Raw genomic sequence first — 24,823 nt, 5'->3', positions numbered from 1 at the left:
CCTTGTGTGTGGCTGTACATGTGTGCGTTTCAGCACACGCATGATGAGGCAAGTGGCTTTCGTCAACTCAATGTGTCATAGTGTTAAGTACATTTCAGTGAATTAACAAGCAGATGCAATAAATGAATACATGACACCCTAAGAATAGGGGACAGCACATTAGAATCTCATCGATCAACAAGGAAAGCTGTCTGGTATGACACAATGCACACGGACAAACATACACACACTGTCCTTTGGAGTCTGTTTAAATATGGTGATAGAATGCTGGTTTTTGATGACGCTATTGCTTCTAATAAACTCAACCGGTATCCCCAATAATGTTACTTTGTTGCACTCAACAATACTTCAGCGGCTGTTAGCACCGAAGAGATTATTTGAAATACAATAATATTTTTTTATATATTTTTGCCACTTTTGTATAAATCTGTTTTAAAAGGGTTATTTTTACTGGCCAACAGGTGCAAATGCTTTACAACGGCCCAAAACATTATCACAACAAGAAATGCTCTGCAGTTTAAAAATAATAGCAAATAAAAAAACATGAATTGGGAAACACAAACAAGAAAAATCTTCACCAACTTGACGAAACATGCGCAGCGTGGACTAAAAGCGCTGCATAAATGAAACACTGCAAAAACAAACCGATGCAAACAAACTACTGTCACTTAAAACTTACCTAAAGACATTTACGTTTTCTTGGCTTATTTTTACAATGTGGTCGCATTACTCCAATGTCACTTTCACTTTTAAATGTTCACTGATCACATACATGTAGTTTTTGCTGTTAATGTGAAATTATTCTCATAAACTTCACCAACATTTTACAATAACTGGAGTCAACTCTGAAGAGAAGAGATCAAGAATCATCGCCTAACCCCCACGTATACAGTATAGTAGACCTACTCTCTGTTAACTGATTGTTAGTGCCTTCAAAGGTGACAATAGCAGTTAAAAGACCAACAGTAACATAGCAGTCTCACAGTCCGACGTCTCCCAGGGTTATTCCAGGAGGTCAGCCCAGTCTGATCAAAACTTAAAACCAGCAGAGCGTTATCCAGTTTGCCCCTGGGTTTCAATCAGAAGCCCAGGAAATACTTATGTTGCCTCATGTGAACATACTACAAGGACTCAGATAAAGGTCTGCTACAGAAAGAGATTCAAGCCATGAAATGCTTCATCTCAATATCTTTAAAGTACGCACCAAACACCAAGGCAAATTCCTAGTAAGTGAATAACCTACTTGGCAACCTTATTCTGATTCTGATCATAGAAGTACACCACTTTACCAAAATGTGCGTGTGAATGCATGTGTGTGCGTGTGGCACCTTCAATGTTCTGAATGTCACCATAGCTCAATTTCAATAGACTGGTAAGCTATCGATTGGCAGTAATTTATGGTTTGATGTGCCAAGATGAGCCGCCTAAGACAAGCTGTCCACTTCCCTTTTAAGAGCTCTATTAGAACTCACACTAAGACGGTCCGCATGTGTGTCACTGAAAGCTAATTTACTCCTACCACAGACCATTTAGACCATTACTGAAACACACTCACACATACACACAGAAGCACAACGACGGAATGACACTTAATGCACGCACATCTTTCCCATCTCTACACCAGTCCATCACCTGCTATGTTTCTCTCTCCCTTCATATATATATCTCCTCTCTTCATATCCGCCAGTCTCCGGTTGATTTATTTATGATACGTATGTTGAAGCTACGGCTCAAGTGGCGCCCAGTATGTTTCAGAGGGACATTTAATTTAACATCTAAAGTGAAAGAAGGAAATTAAATTGACCCTCCGGTAAATGAAAATTGGACTGTGCAGTCTAGACATGCAGTAGGTGTGAGATAAATGAGCTAAAGACATTTTTCTAATGAAAGAAAAATAATATCAAGATCAGAAAATGCCTTAGAGTAGGTTAAGAGTTGTGGATTGTGTTTCTACAGTATGTGCTCACATTTAAGGTGGATATTTAACAAAGAAAACCCTTTTGTTAAAGTTATTACTTACATTTCTTAACTACCTTGTGTCTCATCAGCTCCAACAGGACTGCCTCCACCTCACTTACATCCAGTCAATGATACCACCATTCAGATAGACTGGGACCCCCCATCCCAACTCAATGGACCACACCCACTGTATCAGGTCTGTAAGATACTTTTCGAACACAGTATAGGCTTATTGACATTGTGTTTTTTAGTACTTTTAAATTGAAATATGGACCTGCACTTGGACGATTTAGTATACATTGTAATTAATGTAGTAAGCTGGTGTGGAACAAAAATAAAACAAAATAACAAGTTCATGATTACTATTATATAATCCTTAAGTAAGGATTTGAGTATTGTTGCTGTATATTAATATTATTGTATACCATTTATTTGTTTACAGGTGGAGAGGATAGATGTCTCTCTCTCTGACCCACGGGGTCCTGTTGTCAGAGGAACCAGATTCTCTGGAAACAGTTTCTACCAGTTTCCCAGCGACACCCTTCCTGCCAACACTGACTTCACAGGTAAGAGAGTATATCTGGGTACATGCAAATCAATGTGTGTATCAAAAAACGGACGACGTGTCTGTCTGCATGGATTTATACTGTACATGTGAGTAAAGTAAAGTGAGTATGTTCACATGCTTACAAACCCAGACCTGTTTGCTGGTATGTTTTTGTGTTCGGTGATCTTACCGCAGTCTCTCAGTCTTCTAGTGACGCTTCTTGAGAATGACTTCCCCAGTCATCTTAAAGGACAATTATCTTTCTGTTTACCAGCATCATTAGAGGGTTGAGCTGCACAGCCAAACATGTTCTGCTTCATCTCAGAACATCAGCCAGTCTGACGCTCATAATTAATGACTGCTGATACTAATCAGTGGGATTTGAGTGGGCAAAGCTCTTTGACGCCACTTGAGATTTCTTCACTGTCCTGCAGAAACCTTTTAACACCAGTTTTATCTTTCTTTATCTACAGTATATATTTAAATGTAATCCTCAGATAAAACTTTTCCAAGCCATGTTAAAACTTGAATTTATTTGTGGACAAGCCATATTTCTGAATCGTTGCAATCGTTTACATTTCCAAGATAAAACTTGCATCTGTTATCCTTATGTGAAAGTGAGTCAACAAAGCTCTCACATTGTTTTGTCACATCATTTTGTTTCTAACTAAAATACTCAAACACAGTATGTTTGCCACTGGCAAAGTTGGGAACTGTTGGTTTCACATTTTAAATATTAGAAGTTTTCAGCCATAACAGATTGTCAGTGTCTTAATACTAAAGAGAGCCATAGGATCTCTGAGTGGGATATTTGAGCGGTCTTTGAGCTTCCCTGCACACAGATAGCTTGTATTTTTTTTACTGCATCATAGTGGTAAGTAGAAAATTCTCTTTTTGTAAAGGGCTTTTGAAGGTCGCACAGAAATTGAGAAAGAATGAAATGAGTGTGTTTGAATTGGTAGCCACCCTAAGAGATAGAACATGTAATCTATTAAAATGTTGCTCTATATTAAAGGTCCCATGTCATGGTCATGGCCATTTCTACTGATCATAATTCCATTGTTGAGGTCTACTAGAATAGATTTACATTATGCAATTTTCCAAACTCACATTGGTTTCCTCATACAGCATCTCTGTATAGTATGTGTATTCACTCAATTTCACTCTCTGCCTTAAACGCCTTATTGGAGCTCCTGCCCCCCCCCCTCCCTGTGAGTCCAGTGTGCTCTGATTGGTTAGCTCGCCCACTGGCTCGCTGCTGCGAGGAGCTGACAGTGTGAGCTGGCTTACTGGTGTGGTTTCCTGCTTGCTGCTTGCTGCGAGAGATTGCGAATGGACGCGGGAAGTGGGGGAGGGGTGCTGAGGGGTCTGCAGCAGCCCCATCTGCGAGACTCCACTATCACCCCTATCCCCCCCGCACCCCCAAACGCGGCGCACCTACAGTGTAAGCGTGTCACAGTTTCGCCGCACTGCGAGGCTCCACTAGCACCCCCCCAGCGCATCACATTTTCGCCGCTAAAAGAGTTGTGTGTGTGAGGAGCTCCACGGATTGGACCAATGGGTCCATTTGGGTATGGGCACATCACTGTACCCAGGAAGAAAACAATGGAAGAAGAGAAATCCCCAACGAGGCGTTCCTTTTCTTTTTTTTCTGTGTTAGAGTTTTACTCGCTACAGGGTGTACTTTTAGGGTTTGTGACTCTGCAGACCTTTTACATGCAGAAAAAGCTACATAACACACAAGGGGACGGGTAATAACCGGAAAAGCATGACATGGGACCTTTAAGATCACAAGCTATTTATAGCATAGAATTCCAAAATGACTTTACCTTTTTGATGTATGTGTTATTCTATTAACTGTTGTCCTAATGAAATGTGGTTATGAGTTAAGAAATCCCACCAGCTTTACTTCCATTCTTCATCTTTGTTCATGGCTCCCAGTTCCTGTTCATTGCTCTTTTTCTGACCGCTGTGTTTTTATCAAAAATCAACCAAATATGACTATTTTATTTCACCCATGCCCCTTTAGCGCAAAGGTAAATAAACATATCTGAAAACTGCCAGTAAATAGATGATTTTGCCCGTGAGGGGTGCCTCTCATCTCCTCCGCTCTCCTCCTTCATAAAGGGTAATGGATCAGACAATCACTTTCAGACCGGATCTATTCTGGACCATGAATGTGTCGGCAGTCCTCAAACCATCGCCCTTTTACAACCATCAATACTAATAGCATCATCTACAGACAATTATTCCCATCGAAGCGCATGGAACAGCGAACAAATCAAAGCCAAATTGGATTATGAATGTAATGCAGTGTAATGCCCCCTCGAGAGTCAATTGATCACAGAGGAGAGACTCGTCAATCGTTGATGTCTTATGGAAACCCAGTAACTCCGACAATGACAACTGGAGAAATTCTTTAAAAGTCAAATCTTTGGATAGTCTTTTTCGTTCAGTTTAGTCTTGCGAAAACCTTTCTTTACTGATGAGTTTGCTTGTTTTTCATCCTCGGTTGTAATGCATCAAAATATCACAAAGGGCTTTCCATAGGTAACAGTAGATCATAACGTTTCTATCAATATTCTTTCATATTTTCTCCATCAATGTTCTTTCATAATTTTCCCATTAATATTCCGCTCCATTCTTGGAATATAAATAGTTTGTTGTTTCCAAACGTACAGGATGTTACTACAGTCTTTATCGTACAGATGTGTATTAAGGGTACATTTTTCAGAAAGGGCAATATTCTTTGTGTTAAATCTTATTTAGAATCAAGATTGATTACCATGTAAAATCACATGATATTTACCCTTTCACCTGTTATTTATAGCCACTTTACTTAAATAGTTTTGGCCAAATAGGTTGCTTTCCATATGCAGTTGTTGTGATAGAAGTGGATGTTTCCATAATGATTCCATAATAATGTCTGCTCACTTGTGATAAACGATGCTTCCTAATGCTGAATCAATTTAGGGTACTTGGGGTCAATATTTACCACACTGAATCTTACTTTAGATAAAAACAGGATTCTAATAATATGCGATCATGCTATGATATGAATACCCTGTAAGTGCTTGTTTCCATAAATGCATGTTAGTCCATTCATCTTATCTGTAATGCTTCAGTCTCAAAGCGCTACAATGTGACTTCCTGCTCTCCTTGTTCATCTTTGAATTAAGGATACGGTTCTAAACAGATTATAAAATCCTATCTCCTCATTTATAATTCTTCAGTGTTTGAGCCTGAAATGGGCTGATTGCAAAGAGGATGATGGCCTGCTCATATTTTCACTAATCCAGATGTATTTCTACAACCCACAGTAAATGAAGAGTGATGAAACATCACAAACATAGTTTAGAAAAAATAAATAAATAAATGAATGCAGGAACAAATAGACTTGGATAATTTCCAGACATGCCGAATACAGTATATTGCTGCTGCTGCACCACTGCAGCAACTGAGCAGGAAAGAGGGAAATGTTAAATGATACAAATTATTTTTCCTTAATTAATATGATTGATTGCCAGGCGTTGACGTTGAAAGGAGAGGGGGAGAAATGTGTGAAGGGAAAGTTTGCACAGACATCATTAGTTTTTCCCCATTTAAAGATTAATCAGAAGAGGCTGGGCTCTTTAATTCTGTCATTTGTATATTTAATGGGCTGCCGCAGAATCTATGGGTGTAATTAGCTTGCTGCCGCGCTCTCATTAATACGCCAGGCTCTGATTAATGCCAGCGCAGAGCTAACATGACTGGAGTTATTCAGGTTATGTTGTGTAGATGATTGCACACAACCTCCACTGTTTACCGAGACAGAGAGAGGAGAAACAATACCATAACACAAGAAACAATACTCCCTTATAAATAACACTATACTTAAAACTGTAAATGGATGATTATTGCCACTTGTTAGTTTTACATATGAAAGTAATTCTCTTTAAATCACACAGAGAGGGGAACAGTACCTTCATTATGAACAATAAACTGACAATAAAATGATTTTAATTTACAAAAGACTCAATTCAAACAATAAAATGCTCTCACTTAACAACTCCAGAGTTGATGGTGTGAGAATAATTGGTTTTATGTACTTGTAGGACATAAAATGTTCTTTACAGTACATTGAGTAATATATTGCTCATGAAATAAACTTCCTGTGAAACAACACAAGTAATGTTTATGGACAAAGGTCTCTGAAAACATCTCTCCTTCATGCTCTTCATGTTCTGGTCGGATGTGAAGTAGAGCTGATTTGATATTACATTCTGTAGATCACATAGAGCCTTGTCCAGTAAACTCATCCCAAGTGAATTTAATAAAATAAAAATATATTTAAATAATATGTTTCTGCAAGTGTATTTGTGAGGCCTTAGGTCTGGGCTGTTGTTTGGTCAGTTGATCTCAACACTTTGCCAATGAGCATATATTCTCATCTTGGCCAAATTGTGTTTCCATTTGCATAACAAATATTTCAGAATGTAATGAGACATATATACTTTCCAGAGGATGGTCCTATTATCAATTGTTGATTGTTTACCAAACCCCCCACGAGACAACAAAAGTGGTCGAATTCACTGCTTTGGGCATGACCATTAGGTGACATTTTGCTAGAACTAATCCTATATAGTACATACGATTTAAATATAATAAAATGATTTGGTTGTCCATCGCATTCACACGTGTTGTACTTGTGAGGAGTGAAGGCCTGCTGTGTAAAAATGTACTGTTATATTTAGCAGCGTTTGTGTTTCTGTTAGGCGTTGTTGTGCACTCTCAGGTGAACAAGTGCATGCTGCTGTTTTGTGTCTGTGTGTTGAACTGTGCATGTGCTTGTGTGCTTGCATGTACTCTGTATATGTAACAGAGACACCTGTCAGGATGTGTGCTCAGGTTTGTCTGGTGATGGCTCCAAAGTGGTTGTCAGTGTGAAGTAGCACAAGTCCTGTGGGGAAACCTGAAGGAAGTAATGCTGAGCACGAGCAGTGTCACTTAGATGCTGTGCATTTGGACCAAACACCACGGCCAGGCATATGTTACCTTATTGCACATCTCACAAACACAGGCTCTGCATTATAGGCAAACACCAACAGTTGATTCATCTGACCTTGCATGCATCTCTTGGCCTTTTATAATAAGAAAACATATAATGATATGCTCGATTATTTGTAAAGCAAAGATCAATACAGGAAGTACTTGCGATCTGCCATTGCAAATAGGGTCAAAGCAACTTTTCAACAATATTTTACACCATTACTGCTTTTTGGCCACTGCAAGACTTGGATTGGATATCTTGAATAATTATTTACAAACATCACATGACATGAGGAAACTTGAGCTCCGGGTCCATGTTAAGATAGTGAAAAAATAACATCATCCAGTAAAGTTCAGGATGTTGCACCATAGGGGTGTAGAAAAATATAAATTTGCCCAAAATATATTTACCTTTTTTTATACACCTACATATAATGATATACTCCTATATACCTGAAGAGTCTCGCATGCACTTTCATTTTTGTTATGCTTTACTGATATAGCTCATTTTAATTCCTGTTAATTGATATTGGATATTAAAAGTAGTACAATGATGTTTGGCCTTACAGGAAGGGACTGTGATGAATGTGAATGCAGATTTAACTGTTAACAATATGTTTAATCAAAACCACTGTGTCATGACAAGTATCTTTATATAAAGTTATATCAGAATGCCTCAGTTGTTTTGCGTTGTATACATGTGTATGAACCTCTGTGCTGATGAAGCAGTATGCTGTTTCTCTCTTGTCAGATACTTTGAGTGTGCGCCGTAAGGGCCTTTTTCCTTGTGTACAGAATTGGTTGCGAGTGTGTTTGTGTGTGATAGAATCTGTACCTCCCTATGTTTGCGTCACAATAAAAAGCTCACTTTGATGTCATCTGCTGTCTTTTTAACAATGGATAACTGTTTACAACACTGTTAAGACGAAAAATAGTAAAGTAGGATATGTGAGAAGGAGCACAGTTGGGAGTGAAAGAGGTCAAAAGAAAATTGAAGATGCAAGGAGAGAAAAACATATTCAGATGAAGCATTAGGTGGGGAAAGATGGAATGGAAAGGTCAAGAAAAAAAGGGAGGAAGGTTAAAAGCGTAGGGAAGGAAGAAAGGAAGGAATGAGAAATCAGGAGAGTGGGACATAGAGAAGGTTAAAGGGGGTAATGTAATGTCAGGTATCTGTCATGACTTCACTCATCTCTGTGGTGACAAGGTCATGAATGTAAATGACGGATGCCTGCTTGATGCACAGACTGCAAGTTCAATGTAAACAACTTCTTGGTCTTGTCTTAGCCACATACTACCACCACAATTATTGCACATGTATTTCCATGTAGACTTGTTTAGAATTCATTAACTGAGGTAAAGCTATTTATTTTGTGCACTTTTGGTAATCAATGCATAGTGTACTGCCCAAATGGGACCATTATAAGAAGCCACTTTTACATTCCTTTTAGATCCAAGGGGCTTTTCAGCCTTGGATTCTGCAAGGAAAGTGCAATGATTCTTTCCTGTCATTCTGTCACATGTATAGTATGCCCAGTTAATCTTCTAAATCACTTATATCCTGCCCTGAGATGGAAATGGCAAACCTGTGATACCTTGTGAGCCACATACTAATATAAGATGATTATGGCAAAACTAAAATAGTTTTTCTCAAGCCACATCCGGACTGGATTTTTTTGTTTTTCAAAGAGTGCATGCTTGCATCATGTGTGCCGGTAATTCTTTTGTCCAGTCCAAAATAAATCAGACTCTGACACACGTAATTGCTACTAGGACTGGGACACTGCTTATTTCTCTAACCATGTTTTGCTTTATAACAACTAGCGTAACACCATTCGATTAACATGTAACAATTGGACAACATGGAACAGATATTTTTCATTCAAAATAGTGTGCAAGCTGCGAGCTACATGGATAATTTGTATTCATCTTGAGTTTACCGTGTAACTGTTTGACTTCTCTTTATGTTAAGTGAATTCACACGCTAATTATTTTGCAAACACCGGCTTCTGATGAACCCTGGACTGCCTCCATTCAACTCCTCAGATCTTCCCACACTTCTGTTCTCTTCAGAGACAGACAGAGATGAGGAAACGCAAACGTAAAATCGCATGCTCTGTGTCGCTATGTGGATCTAGAAGTGGATTAAGATCCAATCTCTGATCCATAGCAACATGACAAGACAGCACGTTAGAAGAATTCTGTGCGAGTGTGTGTGTGTTAGAGGGAAACCTACACATTTCCCACATTGCCGAAGCTTTGATTTCACAGTATGCTTTAAAACAAAAGAGGCAGGACAGCTGTATTGGAATACGATGTTACTCCTTTATTTGGTCAGTTAGCCGGCTCAGTATATTCCTTAAATCTTTGTAACTTAAATGTGTTTTCCATTTGGTGGCTATATTTTTCTATACAATCTTTATAGCATTTTGAAATAGAACAAATTGGGCTGTATCTGCAAATTGTAAAATGATGTCATGTTTACCTTCACCTTTGGATTCAAGGTTTACATGGCTTAACATTTGAGGATAGTAAAAGGCCCTAGATGCAGATCTCACACATCTCGCCTCGTTTAAGATTGGACAGTAAACATTGTGTAATGATATTGCAATGGTCCAGTTTAACATAGGGATATCCAGGGTCAATTAACACACGTATAACTAACCCCCAAGTGGTTCAGGTGGAGATAAAAGGCTTTTTAAAAGTGATTTTGCATTTTTTTAAATATTGGATATGTATGATAAAATTTTGTTAAATTATATCCTATGGGGAAATTAAAGAATGAAATACATCTCTTTCTCTTTTCTCTATCTCGTTTTGTATCAGGTGTTGGGTTGAGTTTCAAGACTCAGTCTCCAGACGGCCTGCTGCTCTGTGCCTTCTCTCCAGGAAGTCAGGAAGAGTTCCTCGCTATTCAGCTCAAAAATGGACTTCCCTACTTTTTGTTTGATCCACAGGTATGTAACATTTATTTACAATTGTGAGCACAAAGAAACTGACTGACAGGTGTCAAAAACAAGCATTGCTCTTATTTGTTGGTTTTATTACTATTATTACATATTATTATTAATTATATTTTTTTGTTTGAGTGTTCCTTATTTTTACTTTTTGTTGAGGGTCTTCCACATATTCTCCATCCAGCTTGACTATAATTAAAACCCACACACCTGATTGTACTTTCATTTACAGTGCCATATTTGAGAAAAGGACATGATAAACTATTATTTATTTGTAGATATACTGCTATTGTTAGTAAACAATTTACCATATTGGTTTTACCTATCTATGCATCTTTTTTCACCCACAATTTTTTATATATCCCTTTATTATTGGATTCTACTAATTGTACTTACTTACTCACCTTCACTTGTCTTTTTTTCTTTTTTAAATTCTGATCCACCTCTGTCTTTCTGTCTTCCTCTCTTCTCCCCCTTTCTCTATCGCTGTCTCTCTCCCATTTTCTCTCACTTGCTCTCATCTAATAAATGTGATCTGTAGCCCCTCATTGGTTTCTGTCAGGGAGACAGGGAGAGGGGAAAAAACTTTGAAAGTGTGTCAACGTTTGAATTGGACTGCAATTAACTCATTCCCTGCAGTCACCACGCGTGAATACCAATTGCAAGCTAATTAAGCTTTGCACCCTTACACACACACACACACACACACACACACACACACACACACACACACACACACACACACACACACACACACACTCATCCCTGCTTCCCTTATCCATCGATACAGACACATGTAGAGGGGTTAAAGAGTCAACGACTTAGATGATGAAAGTGATGATGGGAGATGATTACACATACTTCCATGAGGCCACCAACTAATTACACACTCAAACAAACACACACAAACACACTTTCCTTCCTCATCACTATCCAATTCTCATTATCAAAAAGCCCTCATCAAAATGTTACCATGGGAGGTATCTGCGTGTGAGAGGAGTTTACGTCACCGAAAAGATTCTTGTTGACTTGCAGTGCTAATGTGTGTGTCTCTGGTTACGTGTACTGCTACGTGGGCGATGGAGCGTATGTGTCTTCTCCAACTGGGTTGATTCCTTTGTTTAGACTAGTTTGGGGTAATTAACAGTGGGAGTGGTGTCACGGCTTATTAGTGTTCCCCTAGATACATATAGCTGGGCCCATTACTTCCCCCTATTAGCCTGTTGAGCTAGCCTTAATGGGATTACTAGTGCAGGGGGGGTAATTTAGCATGACACGGGAAAGTGATATGCTCATAAATATGTGCACATGTGATCTGCCACACACACACACACACACACACACACACACACACACACACACACACACACACACACACACACACACACACACACACACACACACACACACACACACAAATTGACACTCAAAGACATTTGCTGTCACTCATTGAAGAGATAGACCAAAGAATTTAAGTCATCTTAGTGTCACAAACTATTTAACATTGTGGGAACACAGACGCACACACAAACGGTTCACACTCTATTGATGCAGGTGAGTGGTGTTTAATAGACCAGTGGCTCTTGGTTGTCAGTAGTAACTGGTAACTACATTGTCTGTCACATGCTGTGATACTAGATTACACATGTAGATCTCATCAGGTTCACTCGTTAGCTGTCACTGTCTGTTAAATACATTTGCTGGTAAAAAGACAAGTGTCAAAAACCCATAATGTAATCTGACAGTGCCTTTTCGAGGAGAAGACATTGTAATCTTCAACAACAGATAACATGCAAACTGACATTTATGAAAATGAACCAGATCTTAGCCCCTCAATAGCACTCCTAAACGTTGCATTTACTGTCGTTTGCACAGCTGCCTGCTGTTATATATTAATTATTCCGTTTAGAAGTCTAGGCTAATAGTCTAGACTTACACTCATCTCTCTCCAATATTGTGTTTAGACTGCTGTCTTTATATATTAATTGTTGTGCCAACTTTTTATTTCTATACTTTATACCTCTTAAAGGTGAGGTAGGTAAGTGCTTTGACAAAAAAATCCATACAAAAATGTCCTCTGTGGAAGCCGTAGTACTGTAAAAAGCACGACCAATCAGCCGGCCCGGCTAAAATAACTGGATGGCTTTCCTGCCTGTCAGCCTTCAATCTGTGCACAAACTTATCTCGTGCCCTCATTGGTCATGTGCGCGTTCGTGTGTGTTGGAGGAGGGGCTCTGTAAGGAAGTGGCAGATTTTTTCCGGCTGTGTATTTTCAAATTCTAGCACACTCGAGCTGGTTTCCCCAAAATTACCTACCCCACCTTTAATCTGTGTATATGTATATATGTTTCTATTAGTCTGTATGAGTATGCATGCGTATGTATATATATGATTGGTGAATACTTTGATACCCTTTTGGAGGCTATACCTCTATTGGTCAATTGTTGTAGGGATTTCTATTTGACCCACTCCAACTTTTTAAAAGACAAACTCCACTTCAATCTACTGTTCCCTATACAAAAATGTACCTTAAGGTTATTCAATTTATTGCATATGTCACAACCTAAACGTGAAAAGACTGCCAGTCACCTGTCAGATTCTGGAGTTTTTGCTAAGGTTTTGCCAGGATTGACCACATTGGCACCTTAAGCGTGGCCTTATACATCAGATTCACACCCATATATGCTCGCATTCTGTTGCGGAATGCCAAGTGTGGCTGGAATATCCGCAGGGGCAGCACTTTGGATAAGTGCTTTTTATTTGGTTTGTGTGAGAGTGTGTGTGCCCATCAGTTTCCAGTATCAGGGACTGTATATTAAAGAGAGTGGGCATTGGGGCCTTGTCAAAACAGCGGACACGCACCTTAGCTGAGTGCTGTGCAACTCCAGTGAAGGCTAAGGACCTGAAACCACGTCATCATGAGTGACCTGGCTTTAGTGGAAGATCTATGTTTCCAGGCAAATTAAGTGACTTACCTGTCCTTGTTAAATAATTTGTCTGTGTCTGCTTGAATTGGTTTGTGTTTGTTAGTTTTTTGTCCAGTTATTATGTTTTTACTCAATGGCACTTTGGTGGTAGATTCCGAGAGTTAAATGTTAGTTGCTTCCATTGCCAGAGTCTCTCAGACAATGGATTCAGATGTGTGTGTTTGTGTGAATGTGTAACACAGAAAGAAAGAGAGAGCAATAGAGAGACACACCTCCCATGTTGTCTTGTTAAGTAGAGCTGTCTAGCAATGGTTGTAAAGATGTCAAAGGCTGATATACTCTGGCATTCATACATTTATTGATCTCATCATTAAATCTTCATCACTGTGTGTGTATCTGTGTGTGGATATATGTTGTTTGTGTGAGTGTGTGTGTATACCCGTTACTCTTGTGTCTTAGCCTACTTGCTAAAAGCTGATCACAACAATGATGTCATACTTAATAGGTAGCAAAAAGTCCTGTAACAACACTTTGATGATTATATGTGCATGTTGGTGTCCTTTTGAGGGTGGTGTTTGATGTGTGTCATCGATCCTTAATGTCTAACCTTGTTCACACAACAGAGGGGTAAAAGAAGGGATCATTTGTAATGTTACAAAGTGAGCTTGTTTGATTGGACTGTGATTTAAAACTTGTTCTCTTTTGCACCAGAGGTCATATATTTACTTTAGACAACTGTAAGACCAATGGTCAGAGGATGTCTTCACATACCATAAACGTAAATGTGTTTAAATCTTGCGTGTGTGTGTGTGTGTAGGGCTCTGCGGTGGCTGTGAGTGTACATGGTGATGGGGGGCGCCGCTACAATGATGGACAATGGCACAGCATCATAGCAACAAGGCGAGGGGCCGTGGGAACAATCGTTGTAAACAATCAATACAGAGGTAACTCTTCTCATATTCATACTGACCACTGTGTGTATCTGCTCTGTGAGTGGGAGTGTAAATGCATTTTTGCTTATCTACAGTATACATGCTAGGTTGAGATCCTCTGCTTGGATGTGTATAGTGTGAGATCTTGTATGTACGTATGTTTGTACGTGTGTTTCTATTTATGTAAATCCACCCCGTGCTGCATGGAGGTATTAGAAAGGTTAATCCCAGCCACTCTGTGTCTAATGAGAAAAATACAGCTTCACACACACAGAAACACAGCTCATGCCCCTCCGTTATTCTCAGATATCTTATTCAATTTCTTTCTATATGGGTAAATCAGATTGTTTTTAACCTATCCTCCCTGAACTCAACACTTTCCCCAACAGGAAGTGCGTCAGCGTCCAGCGGCAGCACCATTATTGGGGAAAACACAGGGATGTTCATCGGTGGGCTACCTGAAGACTTTACTTTGTTAAGGGAGGATTCAGGTACGTCCATTGTCAAACACTCCATTTCATTGTTATAATGTGTTAGTGTGTTTCAATTATAATATTAAGAGAAGTTTGTTAAACTTTTAACTTGGTTTGGCTTTTGAATGTATTTCTATTTATGTTAATCGCTCTCCAAGGAAGAAATAGAATTTAGCTAAAATGTGCTCAACTTCTTTCTATAAGCCCTAGAGCTGAATCCCTCAATAACAAAGGAGTTATGTATCCTCCTAAAATGTTGGCCGCCTTGGGATATCAAAAGTCAAACGGTGTATACAGGAAGGAGTTATTTTTTTTTAAAAGTCACCTGGTTGAGGGCCAGTCCCACAACTTTGAGAACAACTTACTGTCTTTATTCAATGTGCCGTCATTATCTTATCCAGGCTCTTATGCTTCACCACATTCATTTGCATTATAAGCATTGGGAAATTGCCACTGACAACTGAAACACAAAATGTTTAACCTAAAGCTGTATGAACGCATGGAGTGAAACCTTTGAAGTGTTTTTCATGTATTCTTGTCCGTCCCACAAGGTGATGCTCGGCTAGTGCGACAGGGTTTCTCTGGTTGCCTTAGAGACGTGAGTTTTAAGATGACTGACGGCCCCTCAGAGGATTGGAAATCTCTGGACTGGGCAAAAGCCACAAATAAGGAGTCAGTGTATGAAAGCTGGGAGGGATGCCCTATTCAAACTGTGGAGGGAGCCCATTTTCTAGGTCATGGTAGGATCCTTTGTTGATAACATACTGAAAATGTTTTTTTGATGATTTCTGTTCATTTACTTGATTCACAAGGACAATGCACGCCAACATAACCATTTCCCACAAACATTTATGCCAATTAAGAAATAATAATAATAATACATTTTATTTATATAGCGCTTTTCACAACTCAAAGATGCTTTACAGTATGAGGGAGGGTAGACAAACAAGGACAGGCAAACACATACATATAGTAAAATAAAATAAAGAAAGAAAGAAACCATAACCTACAGTTTGTCACAATACTTCATACTCTAATTTTGGGGCATGACAACCTACAACAGGGTATTAGCACCGAGTGACTTTTCATTAGAAAGCTGTGTTGGATTGCAGCTTTAAGTGGATTTGGTGTCTCTAATACACTGGCAACACTGCATCTTAATAAGATGCTTGCTGTCGTGTTGGTGATAATGAGGTTGTTGTTTCATGTTGATAAATATGATGATGATAAGTTAATTGGTCTCTGTGTGAAAGATCAGGTTCATCCGTGTACTTTATTCCATTATCGCTTTGTACATGGTCCTGTTTATCTGTATTTAATGTGTCTGTCACTCTTGAAAATATGAAAAAATAGATTTTAACTAAAAACATGTCATACAGTTTAATTGTGACTAAAATTGTATTGGTCTCCTGTATAGCGGAAGACGTTGCTTTCTTTCTTTAACCTCTAGCCTCGTAATACATTGGCATGTACTGGAGCTGGCAAGTATTCCTCTTTGTTTCAGGTTACCTGGAAATGGACAGAGATGTTTTCAGTGGAGGGCAGGACTTTGACATTTCTATGGATTTCAGAACGGACCAGCTCAATGCACTTCTGCTCTTTACATACAACACACAAACTGAAGACTACATGCTGGTATGAAACAAAGACACATTTTAGATGATTGTTGATTGAATACTTAAATAGAACTTGAGAAATACATGACTTAAGCTTGTTATTTTTTTTTTATTGGTGCTTTTCTTTTAGGTGGAGCTAGAAGCCGGAATACTTTCCTTAATTCTTTCGTCTGAAGATCACGTGACTGAACTCAGCATGTGGGTGGGGCTGAGTTACTGCGATGGAGACTGGAAACAGTTTTCATTGGCAAAACATGGCCCGCTCCTTTCTGCTGCAGTCAATGACTGGGCAGAGGAGACGAGGGGAGTGGGAGGAGCACTGAGGCTGAGAGTGGACTCCCCATTATATTTGGGGGGCGTGCCCAGGGAGCTTATACACCCGGCTCTTGACAGTCGAAGTCACAAACATGGTGAGAGCGTACGGTATTATCTGTACCTTTAGACTCTCTGAAGGGCAGGTGATGACCAAGCACCAATTCATTTGGTTGTGGTTGCTGCAGTATACTTCTGTGCAGCTAAACTGATCAAACATGACATGAACCTGTTTGTGGGCTCCTGTTGGGTTTTCTTCTATGAATGTAAACAACTGAGAGTTAAGGTTTTTGCAGATCGTGTTTGCCTTGATTGTAACAATTCAGGGCAGCATTCAATGTAAAGTGCATGACTAATTCAACTTGTTGATATTCAAGTGGAGGACGGTATTTATTATTTAACAAGTATTTTACAACGTTTTCAGAGATTCCAACACCTCCTTACTATTCTCTGTTCTTTTATTTTTCTCTTTTCCTTTCCACTGTGATAGGCCTGGGAGGTTGCATCAGGGGTCTCGCCGTACGCAGTGATGAAACAAACCCTCCTGTCAGTCAAAGTGTTAACCTCTCTGTCGCCTCCCGGCGCTCTGTAAGAGTCTACTTAGACGGCTGTCCCAACAGTGAGAGCGGGTACAACTGCAGAGGAAATGATTCAGTGTTGGTGTACAGTGGGAGGAAAACACAAGCCATAGATCATAACCTTCAGCCTTTCACTGGTAATGCTCCACACTGTACATTTACATAACTACAAGGACAGAAACTCTTGCACATTGTCAATGTTTAAAAGACAACATACATTCTTAGAAGTATTCATAACTACTGAATATATTATAAATTGTATATAACATATATTAATCAAATATATATTACCTGTCATTTTCTCTATCCATCTTTTTTTGTTCATGGTTCAGAACAAATAATTTAAATATATCTTTCAGAGTTGTATTTATAAACACATTGTCAACTTTGACTTGTTATCATTACCCTGGGATCCATTTGACAATCATTAGGTTCAAGGTCAAGGTTCTTTATTTGTCATACGAACATACAGAGTAGTTATGTCGATGACAATCTTAGGTCACAGGCTCCTACAACAGTGCAACACAATAATACAGAAAAACTGAAAAATATAGTGCAAGTAAATATTAAAAAGTAAATACAACTTTGATTTTAGTTGAAACAGACACCATGTGATTCTTTTTTGTGCATTTATCTTTCAAATGCATTTTCTCTTTATGTAATCAATGTGTTTCTCCCCCTGCCGTTCCCAGAGTACCTCTACAGGATAGTGGCCTTGGCTGCAGGAGGCTGGGCAGCAGGACCTTGGCACAGGGGACGCAGCCGAAGCAAAGGTAAAATATCTCTCATCTTTTGGTGTCTGTGTACTTTACACCAATACTTGAAGCCGGCTTGATGATGTCATTACAGTGCCGAACACATTGTACACAGTATCTTCTACAGTATCAATGTTTCTTTCTATCTTCGCTCTATCTATGATCTGATTCACTCTAATAGTGTGAGGGAGGGAGGCCTTATGATGAGGCCCATTAGTATTTAAAATCCTCCGCCATCAGCATGCAGTGTGTGCATGATTTGTGTGTTTCTTCAAAGTGCTGTCTTGCAAAAACATTCATTTATAAGTTACTAACAAATATGACTTACCCTGATTGACTTTTATTGGAGCATTGAATTCAGATGCATTTTGGCACCTTTGTCAAAAGTAAACACAAGGTTTTGTTTTTCTATAGATTGTTTTTGTTTGACTATTTGTTTGTCAGTAGAATACAGAAACACTCAGGCCTTATTGTAATGAACCTTGGTAGAAGTGTGTAGCAGTATAGCGAAAGAAAAACCCATTTATGTTTCAGCATTTACGAATCACACCAGAATACACAAAAATGTGTTTGATTTCAATAACGGTGGTAGATAGAGTATTTATCCTTTTGTAGTTAAAAGCTGTGCTCTTAGAATGCCCTCCTGTTGCTATAGTGTTTATTTTTGTTCTTAGGAGATCCTGGATGTAAAACCATAACTATGTTGTACAGTATGTGAGACTAATCCAAAGCCCGTGATATTACATGTGCCTGACGCTATGAGAGATTGATAAAGCCTCTATAAAGGGCATCCCAGTAAAAGGCTGTTAACCCAGAATGGCCTGTGTGGTCCCTTGTGTAATATAAAGCTGCTCGTTAGTAGTGAACGATACACTGGTAGGTCTCAGCATACCATGCTATGACCATAGAGAGGAATGAGGAGAGTGAGGGAGGAAGTGCTAAAAACATTAAGAACTGAGAGGAAAAGAGGAGGATGGAGGACAAGGGCCGAGAGGAAAGATGGGAGGAGAGAGGATGTAGGGAGAGTCCAAAAGTAGGAGGAAAGAGAAGGAAGGAAAGCAAGAAGAGTAGAAATAAGAAAAAATAACGTGAATCTGTAAGCATAAACATTTAGATGTAATGGAAACGGATGCAACAAAATATCGAAGGAAATAAAGTGGTGAGATAGACAGATAGGAAGTGACGGGGAGGGGGGAGAAGCTGGATCATCCTTACCTACTGAGGGTGTCAGAGACAGAAAGAAGAAGAGTGCTTCAGAGAAGGAGGGAGGCTGATTGCTGTGAAATATAGCCCAGAATGAATGGCTGGCTGTATTAAATCAGTGCTGAAAAAGTTACTACTCTCATAAATAGTATTTATGCTAATGGTGAGGTGTGATTTACTGGGCCTATTAAAACACATGGAGACGGGGGTTCTTTTTCTTTAACCTCACGTGCTCTCGATCTGTTGTTTTGCTTTTTCTCGTTTATATTTTCCTTTTTGTTTTTATTGGATTTATATTTATCTTGACAGAAGTTCTACCTGAGCTAATACATTTATAGTTGTATTTGATTCTCTTTCTTGTTTTATCATGTACTGCTAATTTTAAATGTATGTATTCTACTGCTTATAGCTGTTTGTCTCTTTTCCCCCTGTCATGATCAACAGATTTCCTCTCTTCTGTTTTCTCTCATCTTTAATCATTTTGCCCCCTCTCTTTTTTTCTAGTACCTAGGTCTGTTCCACCTCCTACCTCTGTGCACAGCCTGAATGGCTTCACTGCCAAGGTGAGCTGGGCGCCACCCACTGGGGACATCAGAGGCCTGATTGACAGATATGAGTTGAATGCCTACAATAGAGATCAGCCAGAAGTGCCGCCTGTCAGAGCCGAATACCTGGCTAATGGAAATTACACAGGTAAAACATAAAAAAACATGTCTAACATATTTTGACATGCAGTCCATTGTGTATTAAACATATACATTCAGTTGAAGTATGGATCAAGGAATGCATAAAAAGAGAGCTTGGTCTATTTCTGGATAACTGGAATTGGCTTAACAAGAACCAGGCAAGCACAACTAACAAACAAAACAAGTGGCATCACTGTGACACCTGGATAATTTACAATACATTCAACTTGACTGGTTAAACTTATTGTAGCTGGTTTCCTGCCTCCCTCTAGTAAGACATGTAAGGGCCTTTTGGCCCTTAGTGAAAACATATTCACACTGCTATTCCACTCACTTTCTGTCTGTCTGTCTTTCACACACACACACACACACACACACACACACACACACACACACACACACACACACACCAATGCTGTCCATGGCAACCCTGTTAATGTCTCCTTGGCAAGTCCCCAGCTTTAAGAGACGGTCTCCATTTGGAACAAGACACTCAGGACTACCCCAATGATGTCATACCCTGGCGTTGCTCTTTTTCTCTCTCTCTCTCCCTCTCTGTTGCTCACTTTTCGATCTTTCCTCACTTCATCTTTTATGATGATGATGATGTCTGCGTCCGCCGCTGCTATTCGTCCCTCCTCTCATCCACTCCACCATGTCTCTAGGCAAATATGAAGATGAGCTCTCTGTCTCCGTCTTTCTCAGTGTCTCTCTCGGTGCTCCCCACTCCCTCCCTCTCTCTTCGCCAGACATTAAGTCCACCGTGATAAGGCTTCTTGTTAATTTATGATGGCCTCGACACCTGACTGCGGAATTACACCAACGGCTAAAAAACACAGAAAGCAAATGAGGGTGTAATGGCAGCGGAGTGGGGCCCTGGCCCTTAATTGAATTAAAAGACATAGGTAACAGAGAGAGAAAGAAGAGAGACACGTACAGGGTGACTGGACACAGAGGGGGAGGAGAAGGGAGTGACTTAAGAAATACGGAAAGGAGTGGAAAGGGCAGACGGCTAGGACAAAAAACATCAGAGAGAGACAACTCAAGCTTAACAATTAGAATAGACTCGCCTTGTGTGCCAAGTCCAGAAAGTTTGCTTAGCAACAGTGACATAGAGACATGAAAAGCATTTCAATTGCACTCTTGAAGAAGATTGATACATACTTTAGGAACGTTTTAACACACAAAGAGGACAGTAAAAGGCATGCAACCAAGCTACATTTGGGTTCGGGACAAAGGGTTGTGAAGGGATTGGTTCACATTTTTTCAGGTATAGCTTAATATACGTGTCACATATGTACGTACATCACAAAAATGCACTCACAGCGCACAAGTCAAATGAAAGCTTACATGAGGCTTCAGTAGTCTGAGTTCTCAAAATATAATTGGTGTCCGTCAGAGTTGTCTTTTTTAAGCAAAGTTCCCTTTCCAGGTGTCCTGCGGGGTCTCACTCCATCCACTCGATACTTTGTCACTGTTAGTGCCTGTAGTCCCGTTGGCTGCACTGAGAGTCTTCATGATGACAATGATGAAGAAAATGATTTGAGATTGAGCCTGACAACCCCGGAGGAAGGTAAGCCTGTAATGCACAAACACACACACACACATCCATACACCAAGCAACATATATATATATTTTTTTTTCTATCCCTTACCATAGCATTAATGTTTCACTGTTTCTACATCTGGACCCACATAAACAGAATGCCACTGTCTCCTCGGTGCTCTTTAGATTTTAGGAAGACAAGATATAGGGAGAAGTCATACTGGAATAAACAGAAACAGGGAAGGGAGAAAATAAAGAAGTTACACGGCTGGATAGGGCAGGTCGCAAAAAGATAAGAGAATGAAGTGCATAGAAATTGAGTCATAGGCAGATTGTAAAAAGTAACATGTTTCTCATCTGGGAGGTCATAGTGGGATGATTACATACATAAGGAAAGAAAAAGTGGAGGAAAGATATTTCTTCATATGTTGGTCGCCACATTAATCTGTGTTGCACTAACTGGCCTTGTTGGGGAGATAATGTGACGGCAGGGGTCAGTGCAGAGACGGCAAAAATCAATCTGAAGTAAAAGAAGAAAAAAAAACGATTACTGTATTGATTCTCACTGAGCGCAGAGTTAAGACACTGAACCATGTTAGGGAAAGTGAAGAAAAAGAACTTATTAATAACTGTTTCTCTAAAGAACTATATTTCAAACTCACAAAACCTCATGTAGAAACACGTCTCTGTCAGCACGGGAACATTTAGTTCACCTTCTTTATTAGTATCAAGGACCATCATGTCAAGTTTTCTTCTCCAGCTGATTTTTGAACTGTTATTCCAAACTGGGTCAATGTCAAGCATCATGTGAAATGAAATGAAGATTGAGCTAAGATTCATATATTGTAGAAGATATTAACATCAGATGCCACAGCTGTATAAATACCCTTTATAAAATTGTGATTCGCCATAGTGTATTTCATACGCTCCCTTCTGCTTCTATCAACCAGTATATGTGTGCTGATCGGCTCTTTCATAAACAAATATTACAATTTTCCTACAATTTCAGCTCCAGATGCCGTCTCTCCCCCGGCTGCAGACTCCTCCCCCTCGTCCCTCTATATAACCTGGGAACCTCCAACAAGGTAATACAAAGTACACACTCTCACCTACTCTTCTCAAAACCAAACCACTTCTTTTGTTAGTGAGCGTTATGTTGTTAAAGTGAAAGTTGTAAGTACACCAAAAATTCTTTGTCATTAGGCTTTCACTTATAGACAACTTTTGTATATTTCTGACATTCTACTCGAAGGAAATACAAAAGACAGCAGTAAATGATGACGTTTAAAAAGTATGTTGTAAAGGGTTAAAGGTGGGGTAGGTAATTTTGGAGAAACCAGCTTGAGTGCGCTAGAATTTGAAAATACACAACCGAAAAAAATCTGCCACTTCCTTACAGAGCCCCTCCTCCAACACAGACGAACGCGCACATGACCAATGAGGGCACGAGATAAGTTAGTGCACAGATGGAAGGCTGACAGGCAGCTAGGCCATCCAGTTATTTTAGCCGGGCCGGCTGATTGGTCGTGCTTTTTACAGCGCCACGGCTTCCACTGATGACATTTTTTTATGGATTTTTTGTCAAAGCACTTCAGATATTCATTGCTATCGGGATGTTAAGAGCATTCCATGGAACATAACAAAAAGTGTATCTCGAGCCGGTTTCTCAAACTTACCTACCCCACCTTTAAGTGTTTAAAAAGGAGTGCTTCTCCTTTCATATGGCACGTATATTATTTTAACGTTTATTAAAGATGCCTTAATAGAACACAATAGAGAGTTTAACATGAAAAAATAAGACGTTAAATATAACATAATGATATTATAATAATAGTAACAATATTTGTTCTAAAAACAGACCCAATGGAGTCATTACGGAGTACCTTCTCTATCACAACAGCCACATGGTCTACAGGGGGAAAGAACAACAACAAGACATCACTGGTAAAGAGGAGAGAGTGTGTGTGTGTGTGTGTGTGTGTGTGTGTGTGTGTGTGTGTGTGTGTGTGTGTGTGTGTGTGTGTGTGTGTGTGTGTGTGTGTGTGTGTGTGTGTGTGTGTCAGAGCGTAGATGTGACTGTGGGAGGATGGCGGCTCGGTGTGAAGAGAACGGGAAGAGCGAAGAAAAGAAAAATGGAGTGGGGGATTAGCATTTGAAAGAGGAAAGAGTATCCCAGTCCTTACCAAGGGAATAGCACTTTGAAAAAGAGCGCTAAACACTCACACACAGACACACACGCGTGAAAATGAAGCAGCGGAGAAACAAAGAACACTAAACATTAGCACACATGCATACACACAGTATGCTTTGAAAGCTTTCATTAAAGAGTCTTACAGAAGGTATGAAACACATGTCACTCCGCTGAGACTGGAGCGCTGCACCAGTTTTGAATAGACACACACACAATGTGACACAAAAACACACATAGGCATATACAAGACACACTCTGAGTGAAACGTATGCAGACTTAACGTGTGCAGGGATGTACGAGGACTCACAAACACACAAGAGTTATCCTGAATGGCATTTTATATGAGCAGAATAGATTACGACTCTTTTTGATTTTACATGCACACACACACTCAGCAAAACATCACACTGCCCAAAAGTGTATGTGTGTGTCTCTGTAAGTTAATGAATGCATGAGAGCATATATCATCCATGCTGGGTTAATAATGCCGAGTGTCTGATGTTCGCAGTGATTGGAAGGATTATGGACGTAGTAATTATACAGTATGTGCAAGAATAGATCGTGTTACAGAGAGGGAGATTGCCACAGTGAGACGGACAGATGGAGAAGAGTTGTGAGGCAAAGATGAACACTGAAAGAGAAACAATGATTAAGACACTGAGCTAAAAGTGGGTATACAGATGAATTCTTCTGTAAACGACAGACAGAATAAGGGGTTGATGGTCAATCTTCTCCATATATTTAGGTAACTTAGTTTATGATTTAGGTTTTTCAGCCTTAGACTTTACTGTGCCGTCATAATGTTTGAACATATTTGTATTCCTCTCTATATCTTGCTGATTTGGTGTATGTGTGGGTGTGTGTTTCAGGTCTCGGTGTGTATTCCACCCATGTCTTGGTACTGAGTGCATGCACTTCAGCGGGCTGCACCAACAGTTCCCAAGTTACAATGCTGACCTCTCAGCTTCCTCCAGGGCCGCTACATGCACCAACGCTCACCCTGCTTGACTCACGGACAATTCTGGTGGAGTAAGAACTCACACACACACACACACACACACACACACACACACACACACACACACACACACACACACACACACACACTCA

General features: G+C 39.7%; 1 protein-coding gene across 1 annotated transcript in view; it reads left to right on the top strand.

Moving 5' to 3' along the window:
- The window catches only part of ush2a (Usher syndrome 2A (autosomal recessive, mild)), a 166,447-nt gene that overhangs the window by 51,453 nt on the left and 90,171 nt on the right, over nt 1-24,823 (top strand). Inside the window, exons 28-42 of the mRNA XM_010792799.1 lie at nt 2,049-2,155; nt 2,402-2,525; nt 10,364-10,494; nt 14,239-14,365; nt 14,743-14,844; nt 15,378-15,566; nt 16,331-16,461; nt 16,573-16,852; nt 17,245-17,469; nt 18,025-18,105; nt 19,795-19,983; nt 21,409-21,549; nt 22,532-22,607; nt 23,381-23,466; nt 24,583-24,742. Of these exons, the coding sequence (XP_010791101.1) occupies nt 2,049-2,155; nt 2,402-2,525; nt 10,364-10,494; nt 14,239-14,365; nt 14,743-14,844; nt 15,378-15,566; nt 16,331-16,461; nt 16,573-16,852; nt 17,245-17,469; nt 18,025-18,105; nt 19,795-19,983; nt 21,409-21,549; nt 22,532-22,607; nt 23,381-23,466; nt 24,583-24,742 (2,149 nt within the window). The remainder of the gene's footprint in view (nt 1-2,048; nt 2,156-2,401; nt 2,526-10,363; nt 10,495-14,238; nt 14,366-14,742; nt 14,845-15,377; nt 15,567-16,330; nt 16,462-16,572; nt 16,853-17,244; nt 17,470-18,024; nt 18,106-19,794; nt 19,984-21,408; nt 21,550-22,531; nt 22,608-23,380; nt 23,467-24,582; nt 24,743-24,823) is intronic.

This window comes from Notothenia coriiceps, unplaced genomic scaffold, assembly GCF_000735185.1.
Source record: "Notothenia coriiceps isolate Sejong01 unplaced genomic scaffold, NC01 NC01_scaffold00036553, whole genome shotgun sequence".
NCBI classification, from domain to species: domain Eukaryota; kingdom Metazoa; phylum Chordata; class Actinopteri; order Perciformes; family Nototheniidae; genus Notothenia; species Notothenia coriiceps.
Note: the sequence above shows the minus strand (reverse complement) of the source record. Positions and strands in the feature narration are given on the sequence as shown.